The following is a 22,405-nucleotide window of genomic DNA, read 5'->3' on the forward strand; positions in this document are numbered from 1 at the left end:
TATTTTTGTACCAATACAAACTAAAGTATTGATAACTAAAACCAAATAACAAATAGTGCCATGAAGTATTAGTTAGTTTTAAATAGAAGTTGGAGAGGCTTTATTTTTTTATTTAGCAGTACTTTAAATAACAAGCCAATTAGGGAAAAATACAAATCACTGAAAGCACGATATAAAAGTGAAATTAGGAGAGCCAAATTAAACTATAACATTATAACAATAATGTTATTGCTGGATCGTTCAATGTGTTAAAGGCTTCATGGGCAGCTATTTATGAAGGTAGACATTTAAATAATAAGCCCTTGTATATACCAGATTGTCTGTCTGCGGATATTTATTATTTCTTAAGTAGAAATACAAACAGTAAAATACCCCAAGTTGAAACTTTTACTCTAAAATAATTCACTTTAGAAGCAGTGTTCTTAGTCATAAATAAACTAAAAAATAGCTCTTGTCTAGATATTTTTTGAATAAATGCATCACACTTAATAATAGCTTCTAAGCACATAAGTGAGGTCTTATTTAGTGAGATTACATAAGTGAGAATACTTATTTAACTTATGCATCACAAGGGGCTTTTATTTTGACAAACTTAAAAAAAATAAAGTGATACCAGTACATGAGAAAGGTCAGAAAGATTTATGTTCAAACTATAGACCCAATATCCATTGTGCCTACAGTGTCGAAGGTCTTGGAACGTCTCATATATAGGCAGATGATAATCTTCCTAAAAGGAAATAATCTTTTATCAGAATATCAACATGGTTTTAGGCCTCAGCATAATACTGTTGCAGCCACTCAAGCTCTAATTACAAACTGTTTTAAAAGTATGGAAGCTAAAAAGAGTGTTCTTTTTTAGATCGTTTGATATGTCCAAGACCTTCGACACTGTAACACGTGATTTGTTGAAAGATAAGTTGTAGTTTTACTCGTTTGAGGGTGTTGCCATTTCTTTTTTTAGATACTAATTGGAAAAGAGATCTCAGTCTGTATATTTAAATGATTTGCAGACTGTACAAGGCGTACCACAGGAATCTATACTTGGTCAGACCGTATTTATAATTTACAAAAAGATCTTCCAAGCCAAATCATAGAGCAACACGAAAAGTTTTTTGTGTTTGCAGATGATCTGGCCTTGTGTGTTCAGAGTATTAGGCCTCAGACAGCTAAAGATATTGTTACCTCTATATCAGGTATAATACATGGCTGGTGTAATGGTAATAAGCTGAGCTTGAATGGGGAGAAGGTTCAGTACATACAACTTTGCCTTCGTTCTAGTCTAGAGAAATTGGCTTTCTTAAAATTCCATCTTCCATCTTCAACCTCAAATGGCACTCGCACATTGGATACCTGACCGCAAAAGTTCTAAAGGTCTATTTATTATTAGATCATTGAGAGGGAGTTAATCTCCTGATGTTCTCCTTTGCATCTACTATGGTCATATACATAGCCACTTATAGATTTTGTCTTATAGACTTTCGCTTTCGGCGAATTGTTCTTATGCTCAAATTATTTGTGTTCCAAAAAAGGCTGTCCGTATTATCTTTGGTGCTGACTGGCAGGCTCACTGCAAACCATTTTTTGTTAGGCTAGGTATACTTACTCTTCCGTCTATGTATGTTTTTCAGTTCTTGTGTATGTAAAGGAGTGTAAGGTTAGTTACATATACTCGTATAATAAGAAATAGACATAACATAGCTCAAACAAGATGCATGTTTTCAGTGACTCCACAAAGCTTTATGTATCAAGGTATTAAAATGAACAATGCATTACCTGGAAAATTAAAAACTCTCACACCTCAAAGTTTTAAAATTTCACTTAAGGAAATTCTAATGAATAAACCACTGTATGATGTTACCTATTTTTATGGGTATTAGCTACACTATTTCCTTAAGTTTATATTTCAGTTATGAATTGACGACTCTCATGCATTTTGTAAATTGTCAACGACAAGATTTCTGATTTCTGATTTTAACAAAGTACAACCGGTGCTACCGGTAAATATTAGTGATAGTGCTTTCAACTGTTGCATCAACTGCTATCACCAGTCCTCGAGATATTTTTAATTAATAGATCTTTATAGAAGAGTAATTATTATTATTAATTTCATTGAAACAATTAAGACGTTAAAATAATAACACTTTATATAATGCAATGATTTGCACATCAAATTTGCATTCAAAATAGTTAAACCATAAATTTTGTAATAATTTAGCTGTAGACGTAGTTTTTAAACTTAACGACTTAGATGTCTTATTGACAAGTTTTAATTACTTTCATAGTGTTAACGTAAAATAATTAAATACTATAAACAAGTAAATATTTAATTTAAAAACTTCTATTTTGTTTCCAGTTCGCGGTTAAAATTTTAGTGGCCTGTTTCGGCGCGGAGTTACCCCACTACTATTCGCGTAGTCAGTTGACTTGTGTACAATTTAGCAACTTCTATTGAAAAGGTGAATTTTAATTTATATTGAAGCTGATATGTGCAAGTTTTTAATTAATAACAAGAACAATTTTTAAAGATCTTGTAAGTAATTTTACTTTTGTTCTAGCTTAGGTAGAAAGTTTTAAATTGATAAAATTATTCTTGTTGAAAACTCCTCCATTAGATGCCCTGTCCCTTATCTTCAAGCAGTAAAGATTCTTAAAATTCATTTGTTTATATTGTTACTTTCTCTAATAGAGTAGTCTGTAAAATCTACCGTATTTTATTTTTTTATTTCTGTTATAACCTTAAAGTTGTTTCAAATAAGTAATTAGACTCGAATATAATTAAAAGGTTAGTGCTCATGAGTCTGACCCTGCCTTCTTTACACTGTGGTCTTCTCCATGGTGATCTGAAATGTGTATGTGTGAATGGCCGTTTTAACTCTAGTAGAATACAGTCCTGTTATAAACATAACAGAAAAATATTAACTTAAAAGTTTAAAATTTTGTGTGTTCAATTTTCAATTTGTTTCCAAAAGTGAGTATCTATTATAATTAATTCTTAACTAGACTAAAAAGCTTTGTCAGACATTTTATTTCTAATGGATAATTTAGATGTATACTTTCAAGTTTGTTAATTTTATGTAGGTTTTTAGTGAGAGGATTTAATATTACAATCTTACTATCATTGATGGATGTTCTGGATTAGTTACTCCGTCACTAGTGTATCATGTGCCAGATGTATGTAACATGGAGTTTCAACTACTTGGTGGAGGTAGGCCTAACAATGTTACAGATTCAGCATCTAAGTATGTTATCCTCATGAACTTGGCTGTTTCATGTCAAATCTACATAAACCACTTAATTGCATTATTAAGTCATATAACGAAAAAAACATTTCTATAACCATTTTAACAATTTCTTATTGACTAATGGATATACTTTTATTTCCACAACGCATTTTAATACAATCAATAATTATAGGCGTATATAGTATGGCATACAAATTATTTACGTAGTCTAGACCTAGGCTAGCCTATAGAATTAAGATTAGGCTATAGGCCTATCTCAACTAGTCTATTGGTCGGGAGATCTCAAGTATTTGTATTCAGATCCTCTAGAATTCTTTTATTTTACAGAAAAGTAAGGCTGATATCTCAAATTTTCTTTGCTTATCGCCACCAGCATGGGATAAAACCATATCCTACAAAGGCATTACCGTCAGCCCATACACCTGTTAATTCATTTATCCAGGACTTTTAAATTGTTAGGGCTTTCTACACATTTTTTGTTTTTTTTTTAATTTAGTTTCTAAACATATTAAGCGGCCACTTCGACAAAAAAATCATTGATACTTATAATTATTTAAACTATAAAGTCTGCAGTATAATACGCCACTACCACCACAATCGATATATGATTATCTAAACTACTGAAATGAAAATGTTGAAACTGGATTACAATAGGGATATTTCATATTACAGTAGAGTTGTTATATTAGGTAAAAACTGTTTAGGCTACTTGTATATTTATTAAACATAATTAAAAAAAAGTAACATTTAGTAACTTTCTGCTATTTTTAACATGTTTGCGACTAAGCGTACTCCATCGAGTACACGTAATCTTTCACAACAGCCTTCGTGTACCCCAACAGGTACACACCGGGCTTTTGTAAAGTGCGTCATGCACCCGATGGGGCACCTACAAATTCAGCAATCTCCCTACGAGATACACGATAGTGTGAGGTATTTATTTAAGCGTGGGATCAAATTTAAAAAGCCACCAATACAGGCACACAATAAAAAGTTAAATAAAGAAATGCTTAGCAATGTGTACCACATCAGGCGCAAAACGTGTTTTACATGGGGTACATATCTAGGGTAGGGTATGTGATGCAGTTCTGAAAGATCGCATGTACGCGTTGGGGTACTTGTCGTCATGGAAAATATTAGAATTTCATTCAAATTTTCCATATGTAGGTATGATTTTTTCAGGCATAACTTACCACATGAAAGGCCATGAAACACTACTTAAACAATAAACTATTGTCAACAATAGATCGTCAAATTTGTAAAAAAACAGCTGTTGTCAAAATCATTGTTTACATGACTAAGAGTACAAACTAACTAGAGCAACAAATGTAATCTGCAATTCACAATATTTAATGATTGTACTATAATCCTAAACACAGTGCTATTAGCCAAACACTTAATCTGCATCTGACGAATTCATTGTCTAACAGATCATAAAAATATAGGTATTTATTTACAATAGCGTGACCATGAAAAATGGACTTTTTTCATGGGTTGGACATTTATAGCCAAGTATTATTATCACAGGTGCATATAAACTGGGGGGAAAGTATATTATTGTATTATATTGATGCCTTTCGGGCATTATTGCGTTAACCCTAGAACTGTTAATCGACATAATTATGTCGGTTAATGCCGCTTCTTTACTGTTAACCGTCAAAATTTTGTCGGTCAAACATTCTCTCGTATAATTACTTTTTACAATATACTCCGGTAACGTATCAATATAATTCATGCACCATTGGATTTGGGAAGAAAAATGCTAGGGAACAGATGAGTTTTATTCCTCTTTGTATTATGGTTATGACGTAGCAAGCTTGTCATTTTGAACGTAAAAGAAAACGACGCAGTTTGTTGTGACCGCCATATTGCCGCTGCCATTGTGGATTGTTTCGGTCGGAGCTGTGGATATTCGTAAGTTTTAATAGTTTTACGAGTGTTTTAGTGTCGTATTTAATGTGTAGTGTGTTGTTTGATGTTGTAGTAGTGTAAATATATTTTAGAATAAATCAATTTCTATTTACTGAAATATGTTTGAGAAATTACCGGCTTTGTGTAGGCTATGGCAAAATGACTTGGCTAAAATTCATTTCACATAGTTTGTTATTGTTTTCACTTACTAAACGTTATTTATAGCACTCTTTTAGCTCTGAAGTAACTATTTATTTTTGGTAAATAGATCGTTTTCACAATAAAATATATATTTCCTGTAATTTCTTTGGTTATATATAATAACTGTTTGAGTTATTCTATAATTTTTCCATATATTTAGTTATATTTATAGTTTTCTAAAACTACATAATATTTCCTATTACTTATAAAACATAAATTTATAAATTTTGAGTTAGTACAAGCTTTAGAAACCATTTTATATTTTGATGAATAAAGACTTTTCGCAAAAATTTTGAATAATGGCAAAATGTAACTATTTTTTACTTTTCAAAAAATAATTTATGGAAATTATTTCATTAGTACTGTACAGGTTATTTCATTCTGAGTAAGAAAATTTGCAATATAACAATGTATTCATGGACAATTGTATTAGTAAAACTTGTTTTACCAAAGTCTTACATATACAACCGATTTTCAGAATTTATGCGCATCGCTGCTTTTTGTTCTATAGCTTTATGATGCTTTCATAAAAGTGTATAATGTTTATGTTTTTCTGAAACTAGATAAAATTTGACACAGAATGGCTATCTCACTTATAAATATTTCTCACTATAACTTCATTTGCTAGGTATGGTCCCCCCCAAATTTAAGAAATATTTTTCGTAAATTTTATATTTGAATAAAAAAAGTGTTTATTAGAAAATTTTTTATGGTTAATTTTACAATATAGTGCAATTCTACGTTTAATTCTAAACACAAAAATATATATACTCTTATTTATATTGCTTTTATTTTATATTTTTAATAATTTTTTTAAAAAAACCTTGCGCGAAGCTCCAAAACAGCCCGACACTACAGGATGAAATGACCGCCAGTTCTAGGGTTAAGGATGGAAAATAACCGACAAAATTTTGTCGAACAACACTTGGAGGGTTAAGGATCAGGGGCATCACGTGATCTGGGATTCGACTTTTGCAAGCTCGAGTTAATTTTTTTTCTAAAAGAGCAAGCAGTGTGCAGCGGGCAGGCATCGTTGACAGGATTAACGTACTAGTCATCATCATTTCAGTAAAATTGCCAGAGGTACTGTCAAAAACAAGAGTTTTCAGAGGATTTCAAAAAATCGTAACTCCTTTGATTTTCGTTGCAGACAAATTTTTTCTTCACTATTGTTTTCAGGAAAAATTGTAGTTTTCAGGGAAAAAAATGAACATACCTTTCCATGGTCACGTTATTGTAAATTGATACCAAAATATAGTTAACTATCACTCCAAAGACCTACGAGGAAGAAAACAAAAAACTGGCATTAATTTATATCAAAATATATTGAATTCAGCTATAACAATTCTGAAAATTTAAACTATTATGTACTACATAAAAATTTGTCACCTAAATACACATCATCACGCCAACTCACACTGCAATTTACAATGTTTTTATTATATCTGATATGCTGTTGCCATGGCACTCAAAGGGCTAATAATTAAAAACTACCTAATGTGTGTTTATTAAATGTAACAAATATAGCAGTCTAAAACTTATTTACTTGTCACCATTTTGAAGCAAAAACATGTCAGACAGCTTGAGACACAATGCATGTTCCATTGCCATTGTAGTAGTGGCCATTACTCAAATACCACAAAAGTGATTTTACTTTGTTAGATTTATTAATTTTAAACAGTATTGTTAGAATGTTTTTAGTATTCAATAATTTAAAAATTTCTAATCAATAACTTGGTTTACTCATTCGACTGATGTGGTGGCCCCTCATACTGGAACCATAAACATTTTGGAAATGTTTAGCACCGGAATTACATAAAACAAGTTTTGGAACACTTTAAAAACAAACAAAAAATCTTATTAGGACCTACAGTAGTACTTCTGACAATGATGCCACAAGCTATTAGTGGGAAGCATCACCAAAGGTTTTGTGTGTTGAAATTAGTCGTGATCTTCTTGTAGGAAACTCTTACATTTTCTAAATAAAGCAATGTAAGTCATAAATAACAAACTATGGTTGGGAGTAGAACTATAATGTGTTTATTTTATTTATTTGAAAACTGTGATAGTAATATCTCAAAATTGTGTTTTCAGGTTCTAGCATGAAGATTTGCAGTGTAGAGCATAGTTCGTCTTTTTTATGTTTTCCATAAGTTGAAATTACCGTTTTCTACTCCAATTCATAATTGTATTTCAAAACCCAGTATGTATGAGCGACGCCCAAGCAGTAGCTCTAACTCGGGCAATGTGAGTGTGAGTTCCCCGGTAAAGACAAAATCAGAGCCAGAAGATTCCCCGAGTTCGCCAAATATAAGTAGGTATGGGCGATCTCACAAACCAAAATTACAAGAGGACTTTGTGTCCACTGACAAGAAGGTCAGTGCCTATCTTAAGTTGAGCCCAGGAAATCAGATTCAGTATTTTAATGTACATAAAGAAGTTAAAAAGAAAGCTTCACCAAAAAAATCTGAAGGAAAACCTGACCCAAATACACCGAGGCGCGGAAGACCACCCAAAACACCACTAAAGAACGAAACTCCTAACGAAGATATGACAAAAGTAGTAATAAAAGCAGAGCCACAAGACCCGAGTATTCCGATCGAGGGTTGTGAGTGGATGGTGGGAGACCTGGCCTGGGCAAGGGTAGGAGGACACCCATTCTGGCCGTGCATCATCGCTCTCGATCCTCTGCAGAAAATATTCACAAAAATCGTCCGTAAGTAATATTATTAGTTGTGCATACTGCATTTCCAAATAAAATTAAAGTAAGCATACACATATAAGTTGTTATTTACTCAGAAATTAATGTGACATGTTATTGGGAACAGATACATATGAAATGTAATGTTGAAAATGTCTAAATAACGACAAATTGATATGCATTTTGAAAAATTTTCTTTAGTTATTACATAATTACAATAAACTAGTTGTAGATTTTTTAATTTGGAAGGTAATTTTTTTGTTTCTCTAGTTTATTTAATTAAAAATGGTGTGAATTTATTATGAGCAAAAAATCTGAATTAATAATTATAAGTAACTCTGGAGCCTGCTACAAGTAAATTTGGCAAACAATAATTATAAAAAAGTGTTAGTTCTTTGAAAATTCAATCTAAATAAATTAATAAACTTTACACTCAGCATTATGAGGGGGTGATAGTGACAAATAACTTGCATATATGATGGCCTATAGTAGTAGGCCATCGAATAAAAATAATCTTTTACAATTTTAAACTGATAGTGATGATTATTTTTGTGTTATATTAGGATACCATGGTGATGCTTGTTGACATTTTTGGCTACAGACCATTATATATCTCACTAGACATAAGGTTAATTTCTATTTTATCCACATAATGTTTATTATATTCCTAACATTATTCTGAAAACCCAAATTCAATTATTTTACACTGTTGGGGAAGTTTCATTAAATCAGGAATATTGAGTGTGTGTAGAACGTTTGCAGGCAGAACAGTGCTTACATGCTATATTTGATTGTAATAATCTACACAATATCATAATTGTCTTAATATAATCATAACTTTGTAATTATATTTTGTTTCATAAGTTCATCTTCTAGAAATGAGTTTCAAGTCTTATGGGCATAAACCACCTTGGTGGACTGAATTATTATACTTAATTTAAGACAAACAGCCTGTAGTTTATTTACTCATACATTGTTTATATTATTTAACTACTTTTTTCATATACACAAAACTGACTTAATAGTTAATATTATAGTTTAGAAAAACTTTAAAGTAGCAGACTTAGATTGGTAAAAGTTCAATATATGTTTACTTCATATCATAAGTTTTTTTTTGTTATTTCTCAAATCATCAATCACCTGAACTGTATATAATTATAGAATTCTGTTATTTCGCTTGGACATAAAAGTATACAAGTTGAGAAACACCTCTAAAGTACCGGTGTGAAACTGCCAATGGCTTCCATTAAGGAGTTTCCCCTCACTATCTCATACTTCATAGCCAGCTCCAACCTCTTAAAGAAGCAAGAGAAGAAAATGGCAGACGACAGTCATTGAAACCTAACATATATACTTATAAATATAATCTGTTCACTAAATAAAACAAATTATGGGTTGGCACATTACATAACTAAATATAAATTTATTGTTTATAATTACACAGTCAGCAGCTGGAACAAAAATAAACCATTAAATTCACAATATCATAGCTGGCTATTTTTGGCGGCAGATTTGAAAATCGTAACTAATATTTACTTGTGGACAGTCCGAACTTTACCTCAAAAATACAAAACTGCTCCCACCAAGATACATATATCATATGAAAGTAAGTAATATACATCTGATTTTATGCATAGAAAAATTTTGTATTAGGCTACCAATAAGTTTATAATATATTATTATTTAGTGTATATTGTGCACTTTTACATGGTATATGTGTCATACTGAAGCGGTTTTGTATTTTGAGAACAACATTAAGTTCAGACCGCCTACAAGCAAATCTATAGTTACGAATTCATTTGTAGCCTAGTAAAAAACCCAAGCACATAAAACCAAATGTATTATATGTCATATCTTAGTGTCTTTTGGGTACTTTTAAGTAGTATATGTCATCCTGGAAAACTTTAATTTCTTCTATCTAGTTTATAAATATTATATTTTATTGTCATTATCATTAGAAGAATGAGAACCAGGAAAAACTGTTTTACCAGATTTTTACCTTTGACCAATTTTAATCAGCAAAAAATAGCTTTTAATATAATTTGAAATAGCCACATGTATTAAAAATACTATGCAGAAAATGACTGTATGTTTAGTTTTTCAGTAGAAAAAAAGAATTTATGCAATACAATGTTTTTTGAAGTAAAACACATGAGTTATAAAAAAGTTTTAAACAGCAGGCTAAATATTTTTTTTAATGTAGAATAGATTTTTTAATAGAGCAAGTTTAAAATTCCCAAAAAATTATTGTTATATTGTAAAAAGAATACCCTATTAGAAAATAACAAAATATGTAACCTTAGTATAAAGATATAATTTTTAATCAAAAGAAAAATCCTGTAGAAATACAATTTTTTTAACACCCTGAAAACAAGCTACAAGTTAGGGCTTATACTGATATATATATATATATATATATATATATATATATATATATATATATATATATATATATATATACCACTCACATTCCACATAGAAAACTAATTAGATCATGGAAAATAAGTGTAAAATCAAAATAGTATGAGTGATAAATCTAGCATAATACGTAACAGGCGCTTGTAAACATATTTTCGCTGAAAAAACTTGTATAAAGTTTTTTGTAAAAATAAATTATAACAAAAACTAAGTTTTTTTTCTATAGCATTTTAGAACACGTACCTGTGAATAAGTACATATACAAAATGTTGTCATATGGCCTTTTAGAAATATAAAAAGCAGCTTATCACTAATGAAATAAACTAAATTTGTTTATATATACGTAATATGACTTTTACTGGCCTACAAACTATTCGTTATTATTTTCTCTTGGAAAAAATAACATCAAAATCATAAAAACAGCAAGCTGACTGATTGCCCATTATGGGAGAGAGAAATTGCCTCCAACTTCATTTTGAAACTAATGGTAACCCCAGAGCTCAAATACCTTCTTGCTTGACAATTTTTTTGATGCATTAGATCTTCATTTTCAAGGAGATATTTTTTTTAATCTATCAAAGGAGTGAATTATGTTTTCCTGAACAGTGTATGTATGGAATTGACCGGGGCCTATGTAAGAATTTGGGAGAATGTTTATTGTAAAACAAGTAGGACAGTGAATGAAATAGCAGTTACAGTGCTGTAAAGATAATACATTTCTGCATTTGGTTGAATTTGGCAATAGTTTGTCAGTCATGTCATATCAGTCTTGTGATTGGTTAGAAAAAATGTATTTGGTAGTTTCTTCGGACCGCTGGTGCGAGCTTTTGAAATGATACTTTTGATAAGTGTTGACCAAACTTTGTACACTAGAGATAAAGACATATAATACACACACACACACACACACACATATATATATATATATATATATATATATATATATATATATAGGTATATATTGGTATAAATACCCAGATATCTTCCTAATAAATACATCTTTCATCCAAAAATCCTGAAGAGCATCTGAGATGCGCATCAACATGACACACAGCTGTTTTGAAGTGTACTTGAGATGCGCTTTACACACTGCCAGGGTTAAGAAATCATTCTGGGTGTTTATATTCAGCAATGTGTTGTGTTCACAACTGGAATTGTATTTGGAGGTTTTAGTTAACCAAGCTATTGCAATAACCAGATAGATTTACCAAGTGGTTCAGTTATCATAGGCTTGAAATTATAAGAGACAGAAGGTTGAGTTGATCAAGATGGCACAAATTCTTAGGGTGTAAAAGTGTTTCCGCTATTTCAGTATTTGTGTAGGAGAGAAACAAAATTTGTCACTTTTCAGGATTTTCTTATTGATATAGCTATTATGGTCAAAGCTAAAATCTGATTTTTAATAAGATAAAACTATGTGTTGTTAATATATGTTATTATCAGGTTCCGTAGGTTTATGTAATTTTATTAAATGCAGGTAAAGGGCGCAACATGGTCAGTCAGCGTTGGATGCATGTCCAGTTCTTTGGTGACAACGGTCGCCGTAGTTGGCTGAACACCACTGCCATTATGGCCTACAATGGACGAGAAGCTTTCTTACAGCTGGGAGATACAATACTTGCTGGTGTAAGTTGCTATTTGTAATTTGTGTAAAGGAATTTACTATACAACTTAAATTCTTCATTAGTTAATAGTTTTGTTTAACATATTGAGAATGAATTAATGTTAAAAAAAGCTCAGGAATATCACCTTGTCCAATTAGAAAATTATTTAGAAGACATTTAAAAATGTGAAATAGAATTTATTTACAGGATCGTAATGTAATTTTTGTTTAATATAAATTTACTCTATCAATGAAAAAATTAAAATAACACTTTACTTTTGCACGATCCAGCTAAGAAGATTACAGTTCTTTAAAAAGTGATTATGATGGAACAATGATGACAGGTGTTCAGACTTGCCATTGTACTGTTCTATTAGACCAAACATTCTTACTGTAGTACTTCATTGTTGTAAAAATGGGAGTATAATTGGAAAGATGTAAACAATTCTTCTATTTTGTTTCAGTAAATCACTTTGGTTTATATTATCCACTTTATTTCATAGTTAACTAACTCCTTCCTCTGGCCTTAATTATTGAGTTATGAAAGCTCAGTATAACCATAAAACTTTTGACTGCTGTAAGTGTTGAAGATAGAGCAACTGGCTATTCTTAATTTATTCACTACATCGAGAACACCAACAAATACTAATAACTTTTTATTTTTTTGAGGCCTTACTATTGAAAGGCCTCAAAAAAAATAAAAAGTTAGTAGTATTGGTTAGTGTTCTCAATATAGTTAATAAATGCTGTAAAGTGTTTTTCATCCAGGAGAATATATTGTGCCCACTTAAAACTGAAGCATATTGTTATTTACTTGATAATGCGAATTGTATTATTTAGTTTGAGAAAAGAGGTCTTTAACCCTAAAAATGTCGACGAACGTATTTGGTGTCAATCTCTTAACTTGGAAAGTGGGATTGACACAAAGTGTTGATTTGTATTTTACCTGTAAAAGCATTATTACAGGTCAAAGACTTTTAAATTATACATCAATTGAAAGCCGATGAGTTGTTTTTAATGCTTAGTGGTCTTTGATTTTTTTCTTCTTTCTAGTTGCAGATTTTTGAGTTTTTTCCCAGATTTGATATTGTTGTTAATTTTTGTACAGTGAAGATTGTTGTTTACAAACAAATTATTTTCTTGTTTGGAGATTTCTATTATCGAATTGATCTAAGTATTACCATGCACTTTTATTGATTATATTTCAGAATGGAGGATTCTTTTAGATCAAAAGATATTCATTACATTCTAATTGAATTCTGACTGACTGACTTTGTTAGTATAAGTATAAGTTTTTAAATGCTGGTTTTTATTTAGGTAAAACTGACTTATAAACCCTTTTACATCGGCTAACTTTAAAACAGATAAAAACATTAATTTATATGTGTGTTAAATGTATTATGTTTATTTCTTTATGATGCTTATAGCAGGTAAAACTTTTCCACTTTTTCAGTAAACATAAAACTTATTTCCATTTTTTATTCTGAACCCCATAACACTATATATTTATGTGTTCAAAACTTAATTTCCTACAATTTTGTTATTTTGGACTTATGAAGCATCTTATATTTTGATATAATGTGGATACTTTAATGTAATATATTTTTCATATGTATATATAAATACAATATAATTTTAATTCAAAATTATGTAGTCTTATTCTCTGTTTCTTACATGCTCTGTTCCATGAAAAATTTTATACACTACTTTTATATATATATATATATATATATATATATATATATTAGATTTTTTATTAAATTTACATAGGGACCCTATAAATCTACAAAAATTAGCACAGACTTTGGAGTTTCTTACATACGCTTCCAGGATTAAGGAGATTTAGATGGCTATAGTAAAAATATTGAATAGTTATACAAATTTCTATTTGCTATGATCAAAAAATAGCCTATATCTGTCAATGTTTTGGTAATTATTTGTTTATGATTGTTCAGTATTAGTTTTTGTTCACAGCGATCCAATATTATTTCAAATCAAAAAATATGTATTCCTAAAAATGTATATACACAAAGTTTAAGTAAGGGTTATTCCCTGTAAAGACTACAGGTGTGTTTGCGGGGAGTCCATCGGTGTACAGCAGTTATACAATTACATAAATCATTAAATATATATTTTAGATTTTTTATCTTATCTTATAAATAAAAATGAATGGCGAAATGTGTTGGTAAGCGCTAATCTCGATAACAGTTGGACCGATTCGGTTAATTTTTTTGTAAAATGTCCATTGAAATCCGAGGAAGGTTTTTATGAAGAAAAAGTTAAGAAAAGTTACCTGGAATATTTTGGAATTCAGAAAAAATTGTAGTTTTTACGTTTCATGATTCACATTAAACTGCACTAAACAGCTGTTGACAGCTATAGTTCGACAAACTTTCTGAAACATCTGTTTACATTAAAATTGTATCAATAATAAGTAAACAGTGCTTGATTGGTAGTGTATGCAGATAGTAAATAAAACATTAATATATAAATTTTACTCCAGATTGCGCCAGTGACGAATTAAAATCATCTAATGCATTAAATACTGTTATAAAACTAATCTTAATAAACAAAGTTATGAGTGTTATCATATATAAGTTACTTTAAACTGGTGGGCTTCCTTGACATTATGTTATTACATTTTAACAATGGTTTATGGAAAAACAGAGAAATGAATACTAACATGCCTCAACGATTCATTCTTTCTCTGGCTAAAGTCCAAAAAACAAGTGTAACACAAAACTTTAATAACAATTATTTTGGAATGTTGCATAACCTTAATAAGGATTTCTCCCCTGTACCGAAAGTACATAAGAAGTAGGTAGGACTTTCCCATAGGTCGTAATAGGCTTTTCAGTCCTACTTATGTGTGTATTTTCTTCATCAGGACAAGGCAGACTCAATTATGTCAACACAATTTTGAACAAAATAGGTTTCTGAGAACTAGATAATCGCACGCATATAGTATTTTGATTGAGGCAATATGGCAAGCTAAACTGTGACATAGTAGGTGAGTGAATTTAAACTGTCTTAAGTAGGCACTTTTTAACTGAAGTAGGCATCTCGGTCCTACGTAAGTACATTTATATTTTTTCTTTGTCAGAACAATCAAGGCAAACTCTACTATGGTACGGGAAATATCTTAGACCTGAAATATACAACAAGGACTGGAAATATACGCTTTTTGACTGAAGTAAGTTTCCGAGACCTGTGTGATCCGAGATTTGTGTTTTCTTCATCGGGATGACAAGGCAGATTCAGCTGTGACGTTATGTATATAATTAACTAGAACCATAAATGCTCCTACACGTGCCAAACATGATATAATAATTAAGTTAAACTCTGATACTATTTACCATAAACTTAAATAATATCTACCTGATGTATGCCTACTTACGTTTTAAAATTTTTATAGGACTCCCATCATATTACATCATAATTGCTTTTACTAAGTAATATAAGGACTTCGGTCCTAAAGATTATGTGCGAAGTCGCGGGTAACAGCTAGTCTTAAAATAAAAATATTAATTAATACAAAATAGTCTAAAACATCACCTTTTACAATTTAGAATAACTTTAGTTTAGAGTATCAATCAGAATACACGATGTAGCCATATGTTCCTAGAAATTTATTAAAAAGTAAGGAGAATGCAATAGTCCTTCAGCAGCCTCCCAGCCAATGCGGTAAAACCATAGACCCTTCGAAAATATTTTTTTCTGCTTTGGCTCTTATGTTTCTAGAGCAAAGGTTTTTTGAGAGAGTGTGAAGTCAGTTTTATACTATCCTGTGTTTGTATTTTACTCTATATATTACGTAATTTTGGTGGAAAGGTTTGTTTCGATGCGAATATTGAGTTAAGCTCCATTTCACCTTCCGCTTGATGAAGTGTCTAAAATCTTCACAGATTGGCCCTGGAATATGGAGTTCACATTTGTCTGAAGAGAGACGTCACATTAAAGTCAATGACGAAGACGCTCAAAACAAACTCTGCATCGTTTTGACATCAGAGACATGTAGGCTACAAATAAGTTCAATCTGGTCGCCCAGCAGCTACCCAGTGTAGTCTAGATGAAGAGGTGTTCTCATTGTCTCATCAGGTGCACAAATGAGTGCACTACAATGTTTTAGACAATTCCAAAGCGTAGCGAAGAAACTGAGTTTTCAACAGCCTAAGTATCTCTGATGCCAAAACAATGCAAGAAGTTAATTTTGAACATCTTATTATGGATCCCTTCAGGCAGACATGGACTCCAAATTTAGGATTCAATCTGTATCAGTGTCAGATTTCAGATGCTGCACTAAGCAAAAGATTAAATAGAGCTTAACTCAATATTCAACTATTTTACTGTTGGTAAACGTGGGTAAGATCTTCACTGTAAAAAATATACTTACCATTGGGATTTTTCCACATAGCAAATTAGTTACTTCTCCTATGAGCAGTACTGAGTTTTTCTGTTTATAAAGTACTTTGAATTAATCACTTTAGACTAAAGGGTCATAAAAAGTACAAATAAGAATGTGCCTTCTAGAAAGTGACCTATTTTGTATTCACTGTTGCATCATTTTTTTAATTTTCCATGTTTTTTATATATAAACATAACATTCTTTAGATGAGGAAGAAGGAGCCCAAACAGACATCAGCATTTGTGATCAAGCCAGCTGTTGTACAAGTGTGGGAGAAGGCAGTGCAGGAAGCAGAAGATTTGATTACCGCATCCAGGTACATATATATATTGCTTATTATTCATTTAGGAGATACAGTACAATTCTTTTATAATAAGACATTTCAACAAAATTATTAATTATTCAATTTTTGTCTAAAATTATACTGGCCTCTGTTATTGCATTATTTAGCTATTTACAATGCAATGAGAATAATGTATTCAACTTAATGGAGCAATGATAAAAGTTGGATTTATTTTAGTTTACATAAAATAAGACTATATGGTTTAGTTTTTTCTATTACGTATACACAATTTGTAACAACTTTCAATCTTAAAATTACAAATTAGTTTTTATATTTAACTTGTAGTGCAGGAAGTTACTAGTGTCTTAAAAGGGCAAGGGCCGGAGTAGACAATTGTTCAGTAAGGCTCACCTACAACTTCAGTGTAGTTAATGTTATTTACACATTAAAGTATCACTAGAAAGTTTTAGGACACCCCTTCATAACAGCATGTTTGCACCTAGTCGTAAACTAATAGTGTTTTGATCCTATTAATAAATGGCTATTAAACTATTTGGGAAATTTTCTAACAAAAGTATGAGTTTTCTCATTTTGCTGCCGTAAGTAAATGCTTCCAGATAGAGACATGCAATTTGCATAGCAGTGTTCTGATTTTATTTTAATGAAACAAGCCATCACATGCATAGACCACTGACCTTGAGACAGTTGTACAGCTACGTTTTCAACCCCATTTGTATTTTGCCCTTTTGTAAAAGTTAAAGTTGTGATTATGGGTTGCTCATCTGTGTTAAGAGGAAGTGAAGTGACAAGTATTGATATGTACCAGGGCAGTAATTTATACGGAACGATTGCATCCAATTTAAATGTGTCTAACATGAGGAAAAAACAGTGAGGCGGTTTTAATCAAGCCGGTACAGTGATTGATGCTCCACGGAGAGGTAGGCCACACAAAACCACGCCTCAGCAGTTAAGGGCGGTGACGAAGCAGTGATGATATGGGCTTCATATCAAGTGACTGCCCTGGGAAGCTTCAGTTTGTTGATAGAACAGTGTTAAGTGTTGCCAAACTTAGGAGGAATTTATGTTACCATTACCTAACAAACTGCTCGGTGTGAACATTTCATTTTACAGCAAGACGATGTCCCGTGCCACAAGACAAACCACAAACAAAAATGGTTTGATGACCATGATGTTGAGGTTCTGAAGTGGCCACCTCGAAGCCCTGACTAATCCTATTGAAAATCTATGGAACACCATGGCCACTCATCTAGCAAAGAAGAAACCCAAGTAAAAAGCCAAACTAAAATTCATGTTAGCCAGATTTGGCGAAGCTTCACTAAGAAAGACTGTCGAACTATCATTGACTTGATGCTAAAACAGATGAAAGCCTGCTAAAAAGCCGTAGGACGACCTATTTATTAAATATAACTATAGAGTAGCAATCTACAATCCACGTATTTTGTGTCATTAATATTTTGTGTCCCAATAAATTGTCACATATTTATTTCATTTAATATCTTTCAGGGAACAAAGAATAGGTTTCTTCTTAGCACATTTCCCCCCAGCACCCCCACCACAGCTGACAACACAGCAGGTACTCAGTCAGCTGGAGTCCCCACCTAAGAAACGTGGCAGGAAACGGAAGGCGGAGCAGAGTCCACAGCAGGAGGAGGAAGTAAAGAAAAAACAGGTATGATAAGTTTAACAGTCTACTGTTATGATATTTTATGTTATTATCACAATATACTAGGGAATGTCTTACATTATTTTGTAACACTAGTAATTTAGTTAAAAAAATAAATGTTTGTTTGGCTGAAGTATTATTGCACCATTGAAGCTGCATAGTCCTGACCTCTATTTGTATAACAATCAATTTTGAACATGACATGTTGTGTACTATACTACAGATTTTTTGTTCTCTAATGTGATAGTTGGTTTTGTACTAGATTAAACTGGAAGAAGTGAATACTGAACCGGAAGCGGTGAAACCAGAACCAGAAGACCCTCTTCTGGCCACACCTCGGACAATAGCTGACCGCAAGAGAAGACAAGCACTGTTGATGCAGTTAGCTCGCAGCAACCAGTCGGCTAATGCTGACATAGCTGGTTCTCCCCCACCTATAACTCCCACTCCTACTGAACCTGACACACCTAAAGTGGTTCTATTGAAAAGGTAAAAATCATATTTCGATTGTAGCTAAGATACCTTGAAAATATTTAATTTGATTCCATATATTCTGTGGGCTTCAAGTACACCCAAGTAATGATATGATCAAACAGAATAAGATTGTTAGTTGTACATAATGCTTACTGTTGTATAGATACACTTTAGACCTTGTGAGCACAGGTTTTCCAGTAATGACAAAAATTAACTGTTTTGAGATCAATTGTTATTCAGTTGTTTTCCGAAAACCGTTCCAGTACTCAGAAATCATACAGATAAATAGCCAAACAACTAAAGTCAAAAGTTCAAATATATTCGGTTATTAAAGCTTATAAACACTATGTCTTATAATTTCTTGACTTGTATTAGCCAAATGTAATTTCCTTCATGTAATGAATGATTAGTGACTACTCAAACCACAAATCCAACATTAACTAGAGTGTCTGCAAGAAAATAGTCCGGTGGCTGGTCAATCTGAATCCCCCTCTATAGCCCACACCTACCACTGTTGCCAGTTTTACTTGTATGAAAAATATTATTGATCCGTCTCAACATCTGCTGCAATAAGCAGATATTATCAGCTGTTACCATAAATAAATGTGCAAAATTCTGTTTCATTCATCTGTTTTACTTCTGTTAGATAAGACATACATCAAGGAGGCAGTATGTTACAATAGCCCCGTGATTGAGGGAAAAGTTGTTCAATATTAATGTGGCAATACTGCCTCAAATGTTATCAGACAATTGTCTTTTGTGTTACATTTGCAACTTAATATTTGTACTACACCTTTTTATAAACCTCATCATTTATACTATTTGATGCGTTTTGTTAGAAATGCTGAAACTTCGGTAGCAACTCCAGTAGAAAAAAAGAAACCAAAGAAACGATACGTAAAGAAGAAAACTGCAGCCGATTTCCAAGCATTCTGCTTAAAACATTTCGATAGAGTATCAGATGACCATCCTGATCTCAACGAGAAGGAAATAAATAAGTATTTGCAGAAGATGTGGGACGCCATGGATGAAGCACAAAAAGCAAGGTAATATATTTTAGTTTATTCTGCAGAACATTAGAAACCAGAGAACAATTTAAAAAATTTCAAATATGCACTTACTAGAGTATTGAATTTTTATTTTTACATAAATTGAATAATGTGTATTGTACAGTTTTTGTTTTCCAAATTCACTCCATGTAACTATTACATGACTTGAGAAAGTAAGATACCTTAACCCATTGCGGATCGTATTGTTTTGGCACGCGGGCATGAATTAATTTACGGCAACGGCCGCATGAACAGCAATGGTGCTCCACATTGTATCGCTCGCTATTGTATACTAGAAAATTAAGTTGTGAAGATATTCGTTCAGATGGAACATGGGGTATCCATGATGTAGCAACGATAACACGTGAGCAAGGTTCCAGGGTGGCAGGGATGATGTCTGAATCATAGTCTAAATAAAGCGGCTCGGGCGAAGCGATTACAACATCCGGGCCATTATCTAGATTAAACCCGCCAACATGTACGTCTGCATCTATTAGTTGTGTCACTAACCTCAAAAGTATTATAATAACAAGTAAGGAAAACACCCAATCAGAAGCGCTAAAAAGCAGAAAGTAAACTCATATGAATGATTTTTCAACTTCGACATACAACTGCGATCTGTAGGATATTTATAAAACTTTTGAAAACTAAACGTAGACCGTTGTTAAACACTCTTAGTTGACAATTGAAGATGATCGCCCGATCTATCAGACACTAATAGAACTATTTGGAGGGAAACTTAAAAGCAGATCGCTTTTGCGACCTGAGCTCGTCATCGTTAGGCCCGGCCGCTGCGTGACGAACCCAGCTCGTCAGTGATCCGCAATGTGTTAAATATACCAAATATACACAGTTTTGTAGTGAACAGAAATATTACAACATATATACACTTATTTACAATCCAAAAAAAGTGTTTTGATAAAAACAAGTATGTACTACTTTTTTGGCACTACGCATCTCATATTGGTGTTTGATAAATTCTTTAGACAAGACGAATTACAGATAGTGATGAATTGTTTTCACTATCAAAACCCAACTCATATTGCACCGGTTTATAATCATCCAGACTACCTGACAAGAAATCTGACAAAGAAATATCATCATGCACTTTATTTGCTGATATGCTACTTTCATCATCAGAACTAATATTTTCATCATCTGATAGTTTATGTATATAATTTGAACAACGACGATCGCCCATTTCATAACATAACAATAATTATAAATGATTAGCCTACATAATAACCTAGCAACGGTAGCAACAAACGACGTCAAGGTCATGCAGCATGTCACCAGCTGCATAGTCTGTCAGCTTTATGCCGTGCGGCATTTGGATCGATATCAGCTGACAACAAGTAATATTACGAATATAAACTATATAAAATGAATTTGTTATTTATGATTAGAGGATTCGGCTGGTGCAAGTTACGTCTTTATAACTTACATGGTTTTCACTTAATAATAGCGGACGGCTCTGCCGTCTTTATCAGTTCACAAACGATATTGATGAACGTCTGTGCCGTCTGTCATCAGTTGAGGGTTAACTGATTGTGAAGCCCAAAAATTCTGTTTTTATTCATTTTATACTTAGGCAATACCACACAGCTATGAACATATCTATAAATGTGCACAATATGAATATAATATAATGCAGTACCATGTGTGGTGAGAAACGTTCCAAATGATTTTATAGCGGGCTGTTGTGTACTCCATGCTCCTTTGTGTTGTAAAGTTATTTTGGTCATACTCAAACCTTTCTTACTCTATGCAATTTTAGTTAGGTTCATCAGTAGAGTCTTTGTATCAAACAGTTATTTTTTCATGTTAATAAGCATATAAGAACATTTTTATTTGTTACCAAAAAATGCATTTGTTGCCTTTTCCTAAATATGAACATAGCAGATTTGATGTATCTTCATTGTGTCTTTATCATAAGAGAACATGAAGCTAAATATCATATTTATTAACTCTATATATTGTTTTAGATAATAAAAAAACTGTGATCTGATCTTATCTTCTTAAACACAGATTTATTTATTTCATCATTATTTTGTTCAATACTATTATTATTGTTAAATTCTAAAACACAATTTTCGTCATTGATATAGTTCAACTGAGTGTAGTTAAAATCTTCTACACCTTTGTTAAAATCTGCTTCTGTGTCATAGCTAGTTAATGTAATTTATATAGTCAGTCTTCAATTTTGTAATTCCCATGTGTAATAAATTAGCCTACTCATATTAATTTAATACAAAAATACCTAACTAAACTAGTTTCACTTATATTTGAAAAGTCATCAGTTGTAGACTACCTTATGACTGTTAAAATAAATAGAAACCCACAGTATAGTATATCACTGATAGGTCAAAATAAAGATAAATAAAAAATATCTTTAGTAGTATATATGAATTAACAAAAAATCAAGTAAAATTCT

At 31.8% G+C, this 22,405-nt stretch overlaps 1 protein-coding gene across 3 annotated transcripts in view; it reads left to right on the forward strand.

Moving 5' to 3' along the window:
- Positions 1-2,360: 2,360 nt before the first annotated feature.
- Positions 2,361-22,405, forward strand: part of LOC124359212 (histone-lysine N-methyltransferase NSD2) — a 46,339-nt gene continuing 26,294 nt past the window's right edge. The window contains exons 1-7 of one of the 3 annotated variants that reach the window (XM_046811776.1): positions 2,361-2,456; positions 7,449-8,070; positions 11,951-12,099; positions 16,688-16,797; positions 18,289-18,454; positions 18,711-18,937; positions 19,762-19,968. In XM_046811776.1, the coding sequence (XP_046667732.1) occupies positions 7,560-8,070; positions 11,951-12,099; positions 16,688-16,797; positions 18,289-18,454; positions 18,711-18,937; positions 19,762-19,968 (1,370 nt within the window). In that variant the 5' untranslated portion in view covers positions 2,361-2,456; positions 7,449-7,559. Of the gene's footprint in view, positions 2,531-2,830; positions 2,969-7,448; positions 8,071-11,950; positions 12,100-16,687; positions 16,798-18,288; positions 18,455-18,710; positions 18,938-19,761; positions 19,969-22,405 lie in introns of those variants that run through there. The other 2 variants (XM_046811775.1, XM_046811777.1) reach the window with 2 other exon arrangements.

This window comes from Homalodisca vitripennis, chromosome 4 (genome assembly GCF_021130785.1).
Source record: "Homalodisca vitripennis isolate AUS2020 chromosome 4, UT_GWSS_2.1, whole genome shotgun sequence".
In the NCBI taxonomy this organism is placed as follows: domain Eukaryota; kingdom Metazoa; phylum Arthropoda; class Insecta; order Hemiptera; family Cicadellidae; genus Homalodisca; species Homalodisca vitripennis.